Raw genomic sequence first — 19,900 nt, 5'->3', positions numbered from 1 at the left:
TGGTGTCAGTGTAGTGTTTGCTGAGACTGATGATGACTATCAGTGATAAACATCTGTGGAAGTGATCAGATGTAATTTGTTTCTGTACTTGGATTTTTCATTGAAACTGTCATTGGTTAAAATGCATAAACAGTCCTTGGAGCAGGAACTCATGTCTTCCTCTGCCAAGTGCATACGTAATCACTAAGCTAGGAATGTTTTCTCTCTTTCTCCCTCTGTCCTTTTCCCACCTCATGAATCCTGAATTCTGCAGGAAGAACTGGGATTACATTAGAGTTCTTTAATGCCTGCTGGATTACAGGATTGTCATAAATCTAAGGAGGTCCCTTGAATCTCATGCCAACTCCTTATTACCCTGATGCCTGCTGAGTAGGTTCTGATTAACATTGATAGTGGGGGACTAATCTCCTACCTGGAGTCTGTTTTTTCCAGTAAGCAGACTGAATCTTACAAGCTAGAGGAGACACTTGGGGTGCTTGGGACTGTAAGAATAGAATGATGTACACTGAAGGTTTTACCACATACTGAGGAGATGCCTGCTTAAGGTTTGTCAGCCACCCCAAAATCCGTCTTTGCTCTAACTAGCTTTCAGTCAAAAATAAAATTAATTTATTATACTAAAATGTTAAGATTTAAAAAATCCCATAGATCAGTGAGTATTTCTGGAGAGACGTATGAGAAATGAAACAATAAACCATATTGTAGCTACATCTCATTCTAGTTAGGCTTCAAGGTGATTTGTCTTTCCCATGTAGCTAGTAGGCACTTAAGCCAAAATAATTGCCAAAATAATTGCCACAGCCCTCCGGTGCTGGGATCCAGTTCTCTTGCATCCTGCCTGGCATGGGTTAGTCTTTGCTCTATAAAGATGCCTTTGGAGTGCCCTTCTGTGACAGTGTAGGCTCAGCTGGAAGTCAGCAGCTGACTGATGCTGAAGAAACCCTTTATGCAATAGGAAGGCAAAACCTAATGACAAGCTCAATACTTGATCTGGGGGTAAACAGGGCATCTACCTGCTATCAGTAAAATTCTTTCTGCTGACGGCAAGAGATATTAAACTTTCTAAGCACCCATGTAAGTACATTACTATTTATAACACTCAAGTGTAAACCTTATTTTGCACAAATATGTTAAGTGAGAGCAACAAATGCAGCTCAGTAATACTTCCTAGAGACCAGACACAATCACAGGACAGAGCAATTGAGTCCAGTGATGCATTAGGATCAGAGATCTCCTAAGCATGGCTTGCTGGAACTAGGGGAGTCCCAATGATAGGCTCTCTCCAGGAAGGTGAAAGATGTGGATTTAAATTCCTTTATGCAGAAGAAATAATTAGAGTCCTTTTTCCCCTTTTCCTGAGAGAATCTTCCAATCATTGCACTACTGCATAAAATCTGGTGGAGGCGTTTCTTTTATTTATGTTTTAAAAGAGAGTGGTAACCATCCCTACATTTTACATAAAGTTTGTTCTTCTAGCCTTCCAGAAAAGCCTACCAAAAAAACTCCCCTGAGGAGATAAGAAAGGAAGGCTTATTTTCTGGATCAATTTGGCATAAGAATGTCACTAGTGTTGAGCAGTGTGGTGGAAAGTGTATTTGTGTCTGGAAGCAGAAAGCTCACTAAAGAACACCAGTGGTGAAAACTGAGCCACACAGAAATTAAAAGAAATGTTTTCAGGATCACAATTTTGCATATAGGCACCTCTGTCCAAGTCAGATGCCATATCTGTCCCTGCACAATGATATAGAAAAACTCAAAGTAGCTGACATAGAGGTAACACCAGACCTGGAGGCAACACATACATGCCATGGAAATACTGTATTTGAGCCACTTTGCCATGCTGAGAGGTCAGAGTTAGTAGTTTGAGGGTGCTGCTGCGAAGACCATACCTGTCCTGCCTTCAGGAGCTGACAGTATTTTTGTGTTAAGCTGCACAATTTTATGCATGCAGCAGCTTGCTCCAAATTCCCACATGGCTTCTTGTGTGAGGTTCTGCTGTGATGTACAGGTATATCCAAAATCCTTCACATCTGGATTACACGTATTTCTGTAGATTTGCTAGCAGGATGCAGGACCTACTCCCTGTGACCCTGTAAGTTAGGAATAAGGGATATTTTTCCCACAAGTCTACTTCACTAGTTACAGTATTGTCATCATAGCTGACTTTCCAAAACATTCTAGGCAATTATTATGAGTAAGAACAATCATCAGATCTTCCCTCTAAAATAAAGAAATAAGTTGCCAATGCGTCCCCAAGAATCTGGTAGAAATGTTCAGCCTGAGGCTTCCTTTCTCACTGCTTTTGTTGTATTTCTTCCATTGAGATATTCTTACTGGATAAAGCCTTAAGTAAATTTTTAGAGTAGTAATCCCCTTAGTATCTGAAGTTGTTATGAGAAAGAACATGAAAAGCTAGGAAAGCAATAATTTCAGGAATTGGTTTCTTTATGGCTTTTCTATTAACATTTCTTGGCAATCATGCATCTTAAATTGGTATACTCCCATTTTTAACAAAAAAATCATAGAAAGTTTACATAAATTGTTACATTTATGCTATATCTGTTGCCAATATAAATAATGTAGAAAAATAATAGTTTTTACTGAAGAATACCTTTTACACTAGCATAATGATTTTTTTACAATCTTACTTCGCCCATTTATGCGATAGGGCAAGTGATCTTTTGGGGCAAGTGATTATAAAAATATTAAGATGTTGAGGATTTTAGAAATAGAACAGCCTTCATGTCCAGGCTGCTAAAATGTAATGGAAATGTCATAATATTAATTTTAGCTGGTTTATGTGAAGGGGTCATATAAAGTAGCTTTCTCACCACTCAGTCTTAAGTGCGTCTGGTTCTATTTGGTGCCTGGAGGATTTACGTCTGGGGTATACTTATATTTGCTATGCAAAGAGCAAAATGTGGGCCAATCTTCCCCTATATTTTGTACCGACATTTTCCGTGGAGCTGGAGACCAGCTTTTAATGTTCCCTCTAACAACTGAGAATAAAACAGGAAACTGTACAAAACAGTGGATCAATTTCCTTAACATCAGTGGCACGACACAATTGAAAGACCTTATTTGTAGCAAAATTGTGAAGATAGGTTAGCAAATACTTTAAAGCTGAAAAGATGAGTATGAACCTGTAGCCTGTTCTTCTGCCAACGCAGTCCATAGCTGCCAGCCCAAGATTAAAGCACCAAGCCCAGAACTTCAAGAAACTTTAAAGCAAATAGAGGGAAGAGTGTTCAAGGATGGAAGTGCTGAGCAATGCCAATGCACTGTGCATCTGAATGGCAGCAATTTATGCTTCTTGCTGTCCAAGCACCTTACAAAAACTGGGCTCTGTTCACCCAGCTTTCTGCCTGCATGGTGCTAGTGGCATCTTTATCACAGTGGAAAGATTTGGTCGCTAGAAAGGGCAGGTGAGCCTTTGCAGGTAAAGCTATGAAGTTGCGACGCCCTGATTTTCAAAGTCAGATTTTTAATGTGATATGAAATTGCTTCTTCACCTTCGTTTAGGTGCTTACGTGTGAATCTGGGAGATACTTTTTTTGCTCAGAGTTTCAAAAGCTGAAACTCTATGCCTCTTTAAATTAACTAACCATTACTTACAACTGCCATATTTTGACATTAGCATTAGCACACAGCTTAGTTTCACACTGTGATTTGTGAGCTCTGTGCCTGGCATGAGGGGAGGAGAAAATGACAAAATAATTGAGAAGAGATAAAATAAGAGGTCTATCCTTAGAACAAGCTATCAAATTAAAAAAAAAAAAAAAAAAGAAAGAAAAGACTACCAAATGCTGTCTTTCTACAAAAAATCTGTAGCATCTTTTCCAGACGTATCTCCATGTAGCTGAACACACAGAGACTGCCAGAAAACAGAGTCTCTTGTGCACATTTGAAAATAATTCATAGATTTCATTGCACTTTCTCTTATGGCTGCTGCCATGTAGAGTAAGTCTGGTGGTTTTAAAACATAGATGATACTTAATGTTCTCCTTTTTCATCTCCTCATTTGTATTCTTTATTTCTGCTAGTAAGTTCTTTCATTATCCCTGCATGATACTTATTTAGTATTGCCTAGGCTATTTTCTCTTCTCTTGTCTGGTTTGTTTTGTTTCTTCCAAATTTTATTTGTGGATTACTCTACAAGCAAAGCACTAATGCTATTTTATGTGATTTCCTGTGTCCTCTGTCTGTATTTTATTTTATTTACAGATTGTTGTGCCATAGGTCTGTGTCACTATTTCCAAAGTTCCCTAAAATGTGGATGTAGTACTTTTTACAAATATAAAAATCAAATCCTCAGCTCCTCAAGACATGGTTTAAAAGTAAGCACCTGCTTACTTACTCGAGGAAAACTACCTTTAGAGTCAGCATGAACTGTGGCCATTCTCTTGTCAGACCTGGTGTATGCAGTCTTACATGCACGTTCTTCTTCTTTCAGAATACTCCATGCTTTTTTCCAGTCTGCAAAGACAATACAGAGATTAGGTTTCCATCTCATAAGTCATCCAGTAGTGCCATGAAAATCTATGAGGACAGTTGCATGATTGGTACTAATGGGTGTGGGCAGCCAGATATAAAATCTAGATATTCCCATTGTCAGTGTCCTATTTTGAAGAGACCACAACTAGCAAAAATGAAAAACAAATTACAAACCAGCAATTTTGTAGAACATTTTGATGATTACAGAAAAACATTTTGTAATCATCCTGAAGCACCACTAGCTTTCTCTCAAGGAGATCAGTAATTCAAAGTAGTAGTAAGTTTTTCCTGTGCAGAAATAATCCATAATAAAGGTGACATATGGCAATTCACATTTATCATTGATGAGAATGGCATTGAAAAGTTAGTTATAATTGTTGCTTCTGAAGCTGTCCAAGCGTAACAGATTTGTGAAAGCAAATATGAAAAAACAGTGGCAGAACATGTGACAAATAAATCCCATTAGGTCTGGTAACACGACACAGGCAGGGAGGAAACCCACTGGGAGATTTGCAAGCCAGTAAAGAAAAATACACATTCACAATATTAATTACAACAGCGAATACTTCATGGGTTCTAAAACAACTTCCCACTTGCTGCACGTGGATAAATAGATAAGAATTACTAGTGATGGAAAGAATTGGCATCTAATTAAAACTGAGAACTGAGCTGTATGAAAATAGATGGGCACATGTAAACATTTTTTCTAGTAATTGATGAGGTGAGAAACAATGGCTTTTCTGCTGAACAAATAATTCGTCACACTGTAAGACAGACACTCATGGTAGATGTAATAGCTTGCTAGTGAGGTAAAACTCATTAATACATATTCTAGTTGCACTGCATATGCTTAACTCGTTTAAAAATATGAATGAAAAGTGATCACGTATTTTTAAATGGGACTGCTTTAAGGCTTTACCATTTTCAGAGGCAGATGAGGGCTGAGTATCACTTAGCTGCAAGTGTCTCCTGCCTGTTGCCTTCTCTTTGCCCTGCTGACGCTTCTGGTGGGCTGGGAGGGTGCCGTCTCAGCATGGTCACTGGGAGCAGCACTGTGTCCTTACTGCCTGCGAAGCACATGGTCTGTCTTCTCGTTTGCTCAAAGGAAAAGCAGTCTGTATGCCATTACTTTCTCGTTTAGTGTAAATTCCCATAGCAGGATATGACTAATGGTTTAATGGCAGAATACAGTAACATGGCGTGGCCTTAATGTCATAATTATCCCCAAAGAACTGACAGAGATCTTTTAATGTCTCCAAATAAGTCAGAAGACAAGTAATTTTTAAGTCCCGCTGAGTAAGTACAATGAGCCTTAAAATGAACTTACTAAATAAGTCCAGTAGTATTTCTGCTGAGCTCTGTTGTAATAAAACTGAGCAGTAGCAAAGGTTTATCCTTGCCTTTAACTGGGTGTATGGCTTGGCCCATTGTGAAGAGAGGCAGAGGCTTCCTGCTCTCATGTCACGAGGAAGTACCCTTTCCTTTGGACGGGAAGATGCTGTGTCCACAGCAAGGCCTGAAGCCTATAGCAACACATTGTTTGATCAAAGGCACGGGTCCCCTGTGGCAAATTAAACAGGTGCCCATATGAATAGTCTGTTGAAGGCAGTGTGGGAAATGCCCTCACTGGAAGCCTTGCCCTAACAGTCCCTTGGGAATGCAGAAGTCCTTGGCAACTAAGTAAGAGTGAAGAAGGCTGGAACCTGTGGTGGCTCCTGTTACGCAGCTGGTTAAAGGAGAAGAGCATTTACTGCACCCAGAGGTGGGGGCTCAGCAGGAGCCCCACGCCCCGGGCACAAAGCGAGTGCTCTTCATGGCCTTCCAGGGAGGCCATGGCTCCTGCAACTGGAAAGAGGAAAAGAAAATCTTAGCGACAGATAAGGGTACTTTTTATGTATGCTTTTTAAACTGGTCTTTCTAGGGGGATATTTTTCTGGAATAACTATTTCCTTACAAGTGTAAGTGGGCTCCTGTCCTATCAAAACTATGTTTAGATCATCTACAGCTGTTATTTGTATGAATATGTGATCGCTATGTTTATCATGCAACTTTGACTTCCTCTGCATGCTGCATGCCTGTCTCTCTCGGCTGAGCCTACTTTTAACATTTCAAAGAGTTGAGCAGCTTCCAGCAGCCACCGTCTGTGAGTAATGCGGCCATCCCAAACTCACGCCAGTACATTTTTAGACAGCATTCGACAGTCCTGTACTTTGTGAGTCTTTCTAGTCTATCTCATGTTAGCATGAAATACACAAACCTGCATATACTTAATCTTTCAAGATTTTTTTTTTTTTTTTTTTTTTTTTTTTTTTTAGTTTGTTCAGATAAATCTCTCTGGCTCAGCAGCAAGCCCATTTGCTTGCAAGGCTGGAGCTCTGTGTTGTAGCCCCTTTTATTACTTAATCTTGTCCGTGTTGGTCAGTGGTATGTTTTGTCAGTGATAGGCTGCATTTGAGTGTGTTTGTTTAGTAAATCTCAGGCCTGATGCATCAAACTTGTCGAATGTCAGTTCCAAATTTGAGGGCAAAATGGTGACACACAATATTCAAACAATGTGGTGTACGTTACAATAAAAATATTGGAGGGCACGACTCTACAGAATAAATGCTCGTGCTCTATAAGGCCTCCAGAAAATAGGAGTTGCTATACACAATAGTTTTTGTTGTACATCACAAAAAGAATTACTGGTTTTCTTGCTGGATTTGAAGATGTCTACCGTATGTGGAGTGTTTATATCCCTGGTAGAAGTGAGAAAGCACAGCTCAAGTCCACTTTAAGTAAGCGGTAAGCTCCAGCTGAGGATTGCATCTGGGATCACAATAGGTGGAAAATATCAGCCAACTGAAAGTAGACATTGGAGATATTTACTAGGTAATTAATGGAAATAATTACTTTCACAGACACAGCTCTTCAGCTATTAAAGTTAAGGCACCAATGCAGTCATTCCTGGAGTGGATCTCAAAATGGTTTCTGCCCATTAGGTGGAATGCCTAAATTTAAGGTCCAAACTCTCCTGAAGCTATTGGGAGGCTTCCCACTGATTTCAAATTGTAGGCAATAAGTCTGACCCTTTTTCAGCTTTTAATAACTCCACTCAAGGAAAAACAAAATCTTATTCCAAATATTTAGATTGCTAAAGAAAGACATTTAGTACTATTTTCCACAATATTTTATACGGACACGGGTCAGCATAGAGGAAAATTTTCATGCCTGTTTTCCCATAGGATGTTGGAAGAAATCCTGTGAAATGATTCTTTTCCATGAGATATGAACAGACAGTGTTTACATAGGCTAATGGTTAAGAAATCTTTTTGGGAGAAAGGGGGAAGGATGATGATTTTTTTGGTATAAAAAAGATCCAGGCGTGAAAATCTTTCATCTTCAAGAATCCCTTGAGCAAAGGAGTATCCGTAGAACGAGCGGGCATTTCACTTTTCTTCTGTTGTTTGAGGATTGGGACTATGTCGATGAAGTCAACCGTGTGACTGAAGGTCTACTTGCGAAAGGGTTTGTTGGATTGGGCCCAACGGCTCTTGTTACTCGACAACTGCTTTGCTGGTTCACGGCGATGGGGAGCGATGAGCTACAGCTCAAACTGAAATAGCAGACGCGGCTTCCTGCCCTATGCTGCATCTCGTGGAGACGTGTGAACACACTGGGGAAGATTGGCGTGATTGATGTTGCTGAAATTGGAGTCCTAAGGAACTCAATATTACACTCATTTGTATTATGTCACATTGATACGGAGAAGTGTTAAAATAAGTGACTTCTAAAGTGTTTGCTGATGGTGCTGCTGATTTGAGCAGGATTATAGCCCATTAAACACCCGATGTATGACTGACTTTGGCCATTTCACAGATACAGCCTCTGGCTTTAAATGCGTGTGACCTATACCCATTTGTTATGGTGAGTAATTTTTTAATGTTGTTTGCAGAGACTTTTTAGAGAACAGTTGTGGGAGCAGTTTTTGGATTCTCGTGGTAAATCCCTTTCTGTCTTTTAGGCGGGCGTAGATGTTCATCACCTCAGTGTGAACAGCTGACCCACGGATAATGTCACAGGGGATAGATGACCGGGAAATCGGGGAGTTAGCCCGTGGCAGAGATAACGGGAACAATTTCAGGCTTTTTAGGGGCAGAAACCACAGCCGAAGCAGCATTTCTGATGTATCTATCAGGCTAAAATGGAAGGAGACAGTACGCGGGCGGTGCGTGCGATAGGAGAGCAGCTACCATCCCTGACTCCTAGATCCCACCTAGTTAACTCCTTGCAGCAAAACACCGGGCTGCAAAGCACACGGGTTAAAAATCAGGCCAAGCCGGGAAGGACGGAGCCGCCTCGCTCCGCATCCCCGCGCCGCTCCCCGGCGAGGGCCGAGGTCTCCCCGCGCGTCCCCCCGCTCCCGCGGCCGCGGTGACATTTCCTCTAGTTCAAAAGTTCACGGGGAGGCTCTGGCGGGGCGGTCGCGTTTGGGGCTGGAGCGGGGACCGCCGGCAGGTCCTGCCGGCCGGTGCCTTCTCCTCCCTCCCGCCTCTCTCCTCGCTGGTTTCCAGGCGAGACCTCTGTCTCCGCAGGTACCGCTCTGCCCCCCCCCCCCCGCCTCCCCCCTCCATTTTTTCCCTGCGCCCCTGCAGCATCTGCCCGCCGCCCAGCTGGGCTGCCTGTGCGGAGGGGCGCGGAGGGGAGCGCACCCCCCCGGCGGGTCGGGAGCGGCGCGGAAGGGGGCGCGGAGGGCCGGAGCGGGGTGTGTGTGGGGGGGCGTGGGCGGGCAACCCGCGGCGCGGCTGCCCGCCGCCCCACAAAAGGCATCGCCGGGCTGGGGCCGCTCCGCACGCCCCGCGCCCCGGAGCGCGCACGGACACAGACACGCACGCACGGGCACACTCGCACACACTCACACGCGCTTCCCCCCCCCCCCCCCCCCCCCCACGCGCGCGCGCCGCGATGTGCGATGCGCGATGCGCGACGTGAGGTACCTCGCACGCCCCGGGGCCGGGGGGAGCCGGCGGGATCCGCGCTGCCAGCCCGCCCGCCCCTGCCGCTCCCTCTCCTCCAGACCCATCCATCAGCCTCTTCCTCTCGGTCTGCTCCTTCCCTTCCTTTCTTTTCTTTTCTTTCTCTTTTTTTTTTAATTTTGTTTTTTTTTTTTTTAATTCGCTCTAACTGTATCTACCCAAGCCCTGAAAAAATGCCTGCCCGTGGAGCGAGGAGAGGGCACCGGGTCGGTAAATAAGAAGTGAGTACGAGCACAATGGCGTGCCTCCCCGCTCCCAGCCCTGCGGATGCTGCATGCGCCCCTGCTTCCCCCGCGCCCGGGCGCGGGGGGGACCCCGGGATGCCCCCCGCACCGCCGCGGCGGCCCGGCCCCCCTTTGTACCTTGCCTGGCTGCTTTCCCTTCCTTCCCTTCCCTTCCCTTCGCGGCCCCGCTCCGCGCCGCGCCCCAGCCCCGCCGCCGGCCGCCTCGCCCCCGCGCCTCGCCCCGACGCGGAGCATCCCCGCCGGCGGCGGCTCGGGGCTCGCCCCTCGGGGGCGGCGGGCATCCCCCGGCGCATTGCACCGGCCGCGGGGAGGGCGCGGCGGGGCCGGCGGCCGAGCGGCGGTGCCGGCGGCCGAGCGGCGGTGCCCGGTGCCCGCTCCTTTGTTCGCCGCCGGCGGCCGCGGCGGGTCGGCGCTGCTCCGGGCGGGCGGCGAGCTCCGCGGCCCCGGCCGGGAGGGGAGCGGCCCCCGGCACCGTCCTTGGGGGGGGCTCGGAGGGTCGCGGGGGCCGCGACGGGGAGAGGGGAAGGCGGCGGGGAGGGGGCTGCCCCCGCCAAGGTGTGGGGCGAGGGGGGGGGCCGGGGCAGTGGGAGGCGTGACGGCGGCGCGCCTGGGGTGCCCCGGCTGGCCGCTCGGCCCGGGCCGGGGGCTGCCGCTCTCCCTGCTGGCCCCTTTCTCCCGGCGCCGAGGTGCGCGCCCGAGCCCGGCGGGGGCCCGGGAGGTGAGCCTGCCGAGCGCCACCGCCACCCCTGCTGGGGACGTGTCCCACCTCCGCCGTCCCGAGGGCGACTTTCCTCTCGATTTAGAGCTGGGCTTTTCCCACCGGCAGCTGGAAGCCCGTCCCGGCCGTTCAAAATGTACTTGGAATTGCAAACAATTTAAATATAGCTTGTGTGGTCAAGTGCCGTGGCCATCTTCCCACAGGAGACCTTTACCTGCGCTTGATGTGGCAGATTTTTTTTTAGTGCCCGTGTAGTTGCTGGTAGTCACATGAGTTATCGAGATACTTGATAACACACTCAGCTGCTCTTTTCCTAACTCGGTGGTTTTTTATAGCTGTAAATAAAAATACACGCTCTAACAAATGGATGACTTTTTTCCAGTAAGTACACATATGTTTTACTGGTGTTTTCTGAAAGGTGTAATTGATACGCAGTTGACGCTTTAAGACCGGTATGGTGAGCGGTGCATGGTTTTTATGGTTGTGTCTGGGGAGTTCGGAAGTGATCATGCAACTGTTATCAGAGAGCATTTGTTGGAGCGCAGGACAAAATAGGTGAGAGAAAGAAGGATTTGTATTTTTCTGCTCTACTGCTGTAATGCTGGGGTAAAACACAGCTGGAAAGCTGCTTAGCAGTGCTTGAGAGAGCGGCGGACGTGAAGAATCTCTGCAGCAAAATACCACCTTATACTAATTTAATGAAATGCAAGAGCGTAGGGGAGATCTGCATTTTGGAAATGATTGAATATCATAAGGGGACAGACACATACAGAAAAAGTTGCAAATGTATGTGTATGTGTAAAATGGATAATACTACCGAGAGCAGCAGATTTCTTGTAAGGTGGCATGGGATTTAAGAGAAAGATTCAACAGTTTAAGAATTGCAGTGAGAAGCAACAGAATTTCTGTAATCTCGTGGCAAGAAGCTCAGTTAACGAAATCTGAGTGGCACTGTAAAAATTAACTTTCTTTTTCTGTTTTGCTAGTGGCGGCACCTGACTTGCTGGATCCCAAATCGGCCACTCAGAACTCCAAACCAAGATTATCATTTTCCACCAAGCCTACCGTGCTCTCTTCACGGGAGGAAAGTGATTCGGCTATTAATGTTATGAAATGGAAGACAGTCTCAACAATTTTTCTGGTGGTAGTCGTGTATTTAATAATTGGAGCAACGGTATTTAAAGCCTTGGAGCAGCCTCATGAGACCTCCCAGAGAACCACCATTGTGATTCAGAAGCAGACGTTTGTATCTCAGCATTCCTGTGTGAATGCAACAGAGCTTGATGAACTGATTCAGGTAATCCATACCAAACCCTTGTCACCATGCCTTAGAGGAACAAATTATATATGGCAGCACTGCTGTGATAAAGGGGAAGAACTTTATTAGCAAAGCTCTGTATTGGCCGAGCGATGTAACAAGTGTTAAGACCAGAAGTTGAGCAGTAGCATTTTCATGCAAAGCCTCATGGTTGAAAATCTATTGCTATTTTTAGGTCCCATACGCTTGGTAGACAGCCTTTTCACTGAAGCCTCCCATTGTGCTAATTAAATGATTATTCATCAGCAGTATATATAATTAATAGTTCACAACGGAATTGATATATTGATTGTGCCTTACTAGGTCTGTCAATATTTGAAATGGCTAATTCTGAGGAAGAAAATACACCATACACTGCCTTAAAGGACTTCTAATTTACCGTGATTGTATCAAGCTAGCTTTCTTTCCAGCTGTATGTTTCTTTTTATTGATTTTGTTTTAAGTACAGGAAAGTACCATGGACTTGCTATTTTGATCTTAAATCTCAATCTTCTTAAAGGCACACCCACAACTGATGTATATTGGTGTGTTCCTACTAACATGACTTTACCCTTGCAGGTCACCTGCCTCAGAACCATAGGAAATATTTATTCGCAGTAGCACAGAACTAGATCCAGAGCCTTATGAGCCCCCTTCCAACTTAAATCCCATGTGCTTATGAATATCCAGTGGCGCTGCAGGGAACAGCAAGGGGCTGCCAATAATGTCAGTTCTGGGGATGAGACCATGAATTGGGAGGCTGGAGTGAACAGCCAAGAGTTGGCAAGGATTGACCCCTTCATTAGCAGTAACCATGGGGCCATCGGGGTCTGCAGAGCCTGAGATGGGACACCAGAGAGCAGGAGAGAGTGGCAGGCATCTAGACCCTGGCTAGCACAAGCTCCGGAGCATGCCAGTTGCAGGGGCAGCAAAGCTTTCTGGAGGTGTTTTTTGACAGCAGATATCGCTGGGAGTTTAGAAGTTGATTTTACCTCTCTAGACCAATCTGCCTTCAGCATCAGCATGGACACCTGGGGTTTTTTCAGTTTTAAATGCAGAGCTCTGATGTAACAAGTTATTTTTGTGGCACGCTACTTCTGAATTTTAAAGGCAAACTGGGAAAATGTCTTGTATTTTGTGATTTCTCCCCTGCCTTGTTACTAAAATGTGTTCCAAAACTGCTACCCTTTAAATGACTGTCAGGCAGTTCCTATCTCCATGTGTCCTGACTAGGCATGCCTGGGGAGATGCTGTTGATACTAATTTCGATGCTGTGTAATAACTATGTTTTAGTGGTTTTACCAGCAGAATGTGAGATAATCTTTCAGAGAAATACAGAAGCACATTCTGATTTAAACAATCTCTTATAGCTAGTATAAATATCCCTATGTGAAATTTTTAGGTCAGATTCTGTACTTGTGAAGATAAAAATAGAAATTTTGAAGCAATATTATCTTACATCATCTGTGAGGTTGTCCTTAAGGCAAAAACTGTTGAAATTTGCTCTGGAGTACTTAGATATTTTAGCATTTATGATTCCCTACCCAGAAGCACAGATTGGTGATAAGAAACCCACTTCATCAGCATTCGATGCCCATTTGATATTCTGTGTAAAATAAGTGACAGTTTCAGTACAATTATCAGAGCACAGATACCTGTATCAGCATTAGCTCTCATCCTAGCTAGGGATCTTGGCATGGCCAGAAAGACACAGGCTTGTGAAGCATGGAGGGGTGACTGAGCCTCCTACAGCACGTGGATGACAGATAGTTGTGGGAAGAGTTTGCTCTGCTTGATGTTGGGGTAAATGGAAAACTTAATTACTCCTTGTTCCCTTCCGCTTCTCTGCGAAGAAGAACACCACGGCGTGGAGGTAGGAACGTGCTGTTACGCTCCTTTTATAGGAGGAGGGCAGACGCATGGGGAGCCTGGTCCTACGATCGCATTTGGGTGCCTTTCTTTACGTAGAATAAGGGATAATGAATTACGTCGAGTTGTTGAAGGGTCGGGAATTAAGTGACTTGACTAAAGTAAAATAGGAAAGCAGTGGTAAAAGAGAGTCTCAAATCCATTTTTCCAAGTCTAGGCTGCTATCTTAACCATGGGGTCATATTTCTTCCCTACTTACCACTTTGTCACAGAAGCTGAGTTACTGGAATACATTTTGTCTCTCTGGGTTTATGTCTGACTGCTGTTACAATATAATGCAGTGTTTCTTCAGTTTTCGTTGGCTGTCTGTATGAATAAAAATAAATAGTGCGTGTGAGGAAAAAGTAAATGATATTTAAGAATTCACTGAAAGCTATAAAACCGAAAATTAATATGTACTAGTGTAGTAGGAAGCTAGAATGATAAGTGTGTGTGAAGAAAATTACAGAGCTTACAGACTAATGTCTTCTTTAATCACATATTTACCTCGAGTCAAGCTATAATGAAATTCATTATAAACTTTTCCTTTTGAACTTAGTGTTCTGGGAATCCAGAAACTGGTTTGGGTCTGGTTCGTGCTAGTCATGGCTCAAGGTGCTTATCATGCCAGGCTTTTTCAATCTTCACAACTTCTGATCTGCCATTTAATCCTTACTCTGAAGCAGGCTTGACTATCCCAAGACTGCTAACCAACATTACAATGTGCGGTGGCTTAGTCTGGTGGGCAAATTAGGGAGACTAGTTTGAGAGCACAAATTCACCTAAAAAAAATTGTACAAGTGGAATGAAAGTCCAGTTCGCTAGCACCCAGGGGCCAACTAGTTTCCATCGCCTTTGCTAAAATCTTCCCTGTGCCACAGAGCTGATTACAACACAGAGTTGTGTGCTTCTATAAATGCACACAGGATAGGGAATTTTCCCTTCCTGTCTTCTCCATCCTTATTTTATCTCACCAATCACCAAAAACCTTCCTGGCACAACAATATATGCTGTTGCCAACTTTTCATCACACACACCTTTATTCCCTGGGTTTCAAATTCCTGAAACTGTGTATTTTCACATTGATTGTGTGGCTCCTCCAGGTGTACTTGGTGGGAATTATACTTTTATAGTCTTCATACATTTTATACACACATGAAACATGGGGCAATGGAGAGCTGCTATGCAGCATAGAAAATGCACAAAGTTAATGAAATAGAGTGCTCTGATGATGACAGCCAAGTAACCTCATCTGCCTCAGAAAAATGACCTGTGTTTTCCTCATAACTTTACAGCCCAGTCCAGCAGCATTGTTTGTGTGTTGACCAAGAGGTGGTCTTCATGACCTTCTCCGTCTCTGACTTCCATGGTCCACTGTTGCAAATCTCTTTCTAAACCACAGGTCTAAACCACTTCAGTTACTTGTTGCCTCACTATAATAAAACATACCTGCAATGAACAACAGCAATGTATGACCCTGAGACCTGGTTCTAGGTGCATAATTTTTTTGATATTTCGTGAGCACTTCTATTTACTACCACACTTAAAATGTGCAAAAGTCACACAGAGCACCCAACAGGCCATTTTTTCCAGGCAATTTCAAATCCTTTTGCTGTAGCCTGAAGCCAGTATTAACAACAATATTAACTGGATCACTGCATGCTGTGCACAACAGTGCTGAGGTGGGCAGTGCATGGCAATCAGTGGTGGTATATCTAAATCTACAACTAGAGAAATATCCCAGGAGGGAAACATGTGAACGTACAAACACTACCTTGGTGAGTCTAATGAGGATACAACAGACCAGCAAGCTATGCACGAAGTTTCAGTTGGAAGGTCTTGAAAGGATCTCAGTTATTAACAGATGAGAAAGCATTGGTTTGGTGACGGTTATATATAATATCTAATACATTATAAAGCTGTAGAAAGGGATGTGGGCTGACATTTTGCTACTATTCCTTCTTTTGGAAGAAGAACTCTTGACAATTCATCATGAATAGTGTTTTGGTTTCTCTGTCCATGCCTGGTCTCAACTTGGCCCTGCCATGCAATGCAAAGTAACTGCCAGGTGACAGAATAAAAGAGTAAATGTAGTTCAGACTGTGTGGATTTTATGTATATGTGACAAAATACGTAAAACTGATCTTCATTTACACTAGGGATTTTTTACATCTTTCCTGTAACAGGTTTTTCACCACAACTGAGCTTTTTGTTGGCAGAAGCTGATAGAAACCTGGGAGTAATCCAGCTATACACATGCAAATAACAACAAGCATTAAAGAATGAAAAAATTCTCTAGAGAACTTGTATCTAATTATTTCAATCTGGTTCTACTTCTTTTTAGTGTGTTAACTGTTCCTTATAGCAAGCTTGCCACTAAACATTTGAAAATGTTGGAGACACTTTCCAAACTCAGATGCACAAAGTGTATTGCCAAGTACCTAGGAAAATCTCCTGCTGTATTTATGCACCTATGCATAGTAGCAAATGTAAAGAGACCTTAAGTTACATTTCTGATGTTCAGGATGCACATGTGTCCTCCTGCAGTGCTGCACAGCCCCAAAATACATGCGTATACCTTCATGTTGTCAACTGGGATTAAGAGTTTGTCTCTGGGGAGAGGTGAGCCTGACTGAACATGATAGCCAACAACTTTACAAAGTTGTCATTATTGTTGTTTCATACACCTCATTCCCTCTATAGGGGATCCATATATATATATACATATATATATATATACATAAACAATGAATTTACTTTACCCCCACCCAGAACTCACGTTTTTCCTAGGAGGTAAGGATGTGACCAGTATTGTGGATTGTGGGATGTCTTGGCAATGAGGGACAAATATTTGTCCCCCTGCCAAAGAGAAAGCTGATTAAAAAAAAGAGAAGAGCTTTTTGTGTAAATATCACCTAATTATGTATTGCTCAGCAGTTATTTGTTTTAGTGTTGGCCTTTATCAACCAAAATGGAAAAAAAATTCCTTTTAATCCCCAAGCATCAAGTTGTTTAATGTATTATTTTTGCATACAAAAATTTTATAATTTTTACGTACAAAAATTGGAAATAAGGGAAATACAGTTATGTTATTTTAAATATGTAGAGTATCCCAGCAAGCTGGTGTGAATTATTTTAGTTATCTTAGTGAGTTAATTCTGAAACTTAATAAAGAGTTTTCAAGTAAGGTACATTGAAACTTAATAACAGAACATACCTAATTTCTGGTTCCTTTAGCGGAAAAGTCCTTCAAATATATTTATTCTGAAAACCCTAACGAGTGGAAAAAATAATATCACACTAAACAGCACAATCTTTTAATGTGTTCCAAGTGCTGTTTGTGGTAATTTTTGTCCTACAAAGCCTTCATTTAGAAATCTGAACAAGTTTTCAGGGTGCTGCACCAAGCTGTCTCAGCAATAAAGTACTCTTGAAGAGTTTTAAGTCCGGCCCCTTTCAGGGTATGTGGCTTCTTCTGAAAACTGAATGCCCACAAAAATGTGCTTGCATTTAAAACAAAGAAAAGAATTAATGAACCACCAGGATTAGCTGGATTGACCTTGATCCCACAAGTTGATCTCCTTGGGTTCTGCGTGGGCTTGTGGTTAACATGAGGAGAACAGCTCTCCATGCTGGGGTCCACAGTCATGTCGCATGCCTGTTTTCATCTTATATTTGCATCAGCTCCATTCTCCCTTTTCTTTCCATTCATCTCTCAAACTGTGAATGAGGCCAAAATGTGTTTTCTTTTTATCTCCCTTGAGGAAAAATGTGTTCTTTATCTCTCTTGAGGGAAGCCTGACACAGTTATGAATGACATGGGAGCAGTGTTTCTTTCATCAAACTGGCATCACCAGAATGTCATCATGGCTTCTTCTGTGAATTTCTTGTAAAAATATTTTACTTTAAACTATGTGTTTTCTGTGGCTTCATTTTTATAGTTCAAGGTAGCTAGCTACATTAAGTTGCACCTCCATCAGTAGCTGATTTTGTGTCTTTTTTTTAGGGCTTTTTACAGCTTGCATTCTACCCCTAAGAAACTAATTTTGCTGCATCCTCAGGAATACGTTGTTTTATTTCAGCCAGATAAGCTCCTTCAGCCTCAACCTCTCTGATTATGTAGAAAACTGTTAAAATAAAGAAGTGTAAATCCTTCTTTCTCTCCCAGAGATTAGAAGGTATTTGAGCTTGCTGTATCATATTTGGAGATAATAAAACACAGAGATGCAACGATCTTGTTTTCAGACAATTCTGAAATTTTTTTAGACAAATTTAAAATTTATTAGCTAAGCCTATTAAGCTTAAATCAAATTTTATTCATTCTTTGAATCACAACATTTGTAGACATTCTCAGTCCTGTCAGCTGTAGTTTACGGGTCCTCTAAGCAGGAACTTTCTGAGGGAGTTTGAATGTACCTGTTTAAACCCTGAATATTCTTAGTCTCTCCCTTTTGCAATTCCTTTCGGCCTCTCCAAAAGCAAGCAGGAACCATCCCACGTCTGGATCCTAACCTGGAAGCAGCAGGCGTTTATGCTTTGTAAACTTAAAAGCCTTGAAAAGATTGATAGACCAACATAAAGCAAATTGATGCTGCAGCATATTTTATTTATTTATCTGGGCATCCAGAATAGCATTGCATCAGTTTTTTAAAGTACCGTTTGCATTTCAGACATGACGCTTATGACAAATTGCAAATACCAGTAGCAGAGCTGCCCCTTGATGGTGTTTTCAAAGCAAAATGATATGAATGACTTTTAAACTAGTTAAAGCATGAAGCACAGGAACTGTAGTTTGTGTTGTTACCCTGTGCATATGTCTGTCCTTAGTAAGGTGTCTGCCCGTCAAAGCACTCAAGCTTATGTGTTCTTAAATTTAAGTATACAGGTAGTCCTAACTGGTACAGTAAGATGCGGTTTCTCTTTTCCTCTTGCTGAGTCTGTAAGTCTAGTGTTCACCCCAGTTATTTTCTTTCTGCTTCACTCTTGTCAGAAATAAATGTTCAGATGCTGTTGTCTCCTTCCAGAGTAAAGCCCCCCCCCAATTCTACCTGTATCCCCAGATCAAAGGAATGTTTATTAAATGAAAGATCTCTGTGAAAGACCTTCAGTCATAACCTTACCCAGACCTGTCCTCCACACAGATACCCACCTGCTGTGGTTGAGCCTAGATGGGCTGCAGAAGCCCCTGGGGTGTGTGCGCTCCTCGCTTAGGGTTGCTCCAGTTCCTGCTGTCCTCTTACAGCCAGATCCCCTCTTCTGGCTCTGCACTTAGCTCCTGGAGGGAGGGAATTTTTTGCCAATTTTCTGTTGCCTGGGAGCATTCCCTCTGGTGACGGGAGAGCTCCCTTTTCTGTGGTTATTTTCTACATGGCGGTTAAACCAGAAGGAATTTTTTTAAGCACAGTCTTCATCCTTCATGAGCATAACAACAATACAGATTTTTAGGAGGATAATAAATAAATTCTAACTGCCCTTGTCACTTCTTTGTTCAAGCAGGTTTGTTTCTAACTTTTTATTTTGCTTCTGGTGTTTGGGCTCTTAAAGGATACATTTACTCCAGATGAACAGTTTTATAGGACCTAGAACCTAGCCAGCTTGAATGCATCTGAATGACAGCTTTTGTCTTAGAAAGGGTGGCAGATATGACTCATTAGTAAGTCAGTTTTGCTGAGCAGCTGTCTGCATAATTCTTCCAGTCTTTAATCTCAAGAAGCAAAGAAAAGCCCTTTTCCCTGAATGTGTGTGTATACACACATACATATATGTATGCACACACACAAAATTTATATACATAGTCTGTTTGTAATGCATGTTTAGAAATGTATTTCAATGTGTTTCTACGTGTTTTTAGTTCAAGTAGATTGTGAACATCGGGTGAAAAGAGTTCTTCAATTCTTCAACCTGTTGGGTACCAGTCTCCAGTGCAGATTACAGTCATAATGTTATACAAACTAAAAAGAAATACATGGAGTCACAGAATTATAATACAAACATCATTGCAATGTCTTTCAACAGCAAGGCTTAAAAGCATGTGCTTTTGGAGGCTGAAGAGTTGTTTGCTAAGTGTTAAAAACATCCTAGTGTGCCTCCGAACAAAGAACTAGGATTTCCATTCTTTGTAAACCAAAGCTGAAATAAAAACGCAGGACTCGCGCAGTAACTGGGCCATGTGAGATGTATCGTTATACTGGAGAGTGAGAGAGTGCTCTTGTCAAATGGCAGC

At 43.1% G+C, this 19,900-nt stretch overlaps 1 protein-coding gene across 13 annotated transcripts in view; it reads left to right on the top strand.

Annotated features, from left to right (window-relative positions):
* The window catches only part of KCNK2 (potassium two pore domain channel subfamily K member 2), a 131,372-nt gene that overhangs the window by 41,464 nt on the left and 70,008 nt on the right, over positions 1-19,900 (top strand). For 8 of the 13 annotated variants that reach the window (XM_030035883.1, XM_030035880.1, XM_030035879.1 and 5 more), the window contains one exon: positions 11,459-11,769. In XM_030035883.1, the coding sequence (XP_029891743.1) occupies positions 11,459-11,769 (311 nt within the window). Of the gene's footprint in view, positions 1-8,976; positions 9,069-9,526; positions 9,731-10,921; positions 11,028-11,458; positions 11,770-19,900 lie in introns of those variants that run through there. The other 5 variants (XM_030035886.1, XM_030035885.1, XM_041128547.1 and 2 more) reach the window with 5 other exon arrangements.

This window comes from Aquila chrysaetos, chromosome 13, assembly GCF_900496995.4.
Source record: "Aquila chrysaetos chrysaetos chromosome 13, bAquChr1.4, whole genome shotgun sequence".
NCBI classification, from domain to species: domain Eukaryota; kingdom Metazoa; phylum Chordata; class Aves; order Accipitriformes; family Accipitridae; genus Aquila; species Aquila chrysaetos.
The sequence above is the reverse complement of the archived record's forward strand: the minus strand, read 5'-3'. Positions and strand labels throughout refer to the sequence as shown.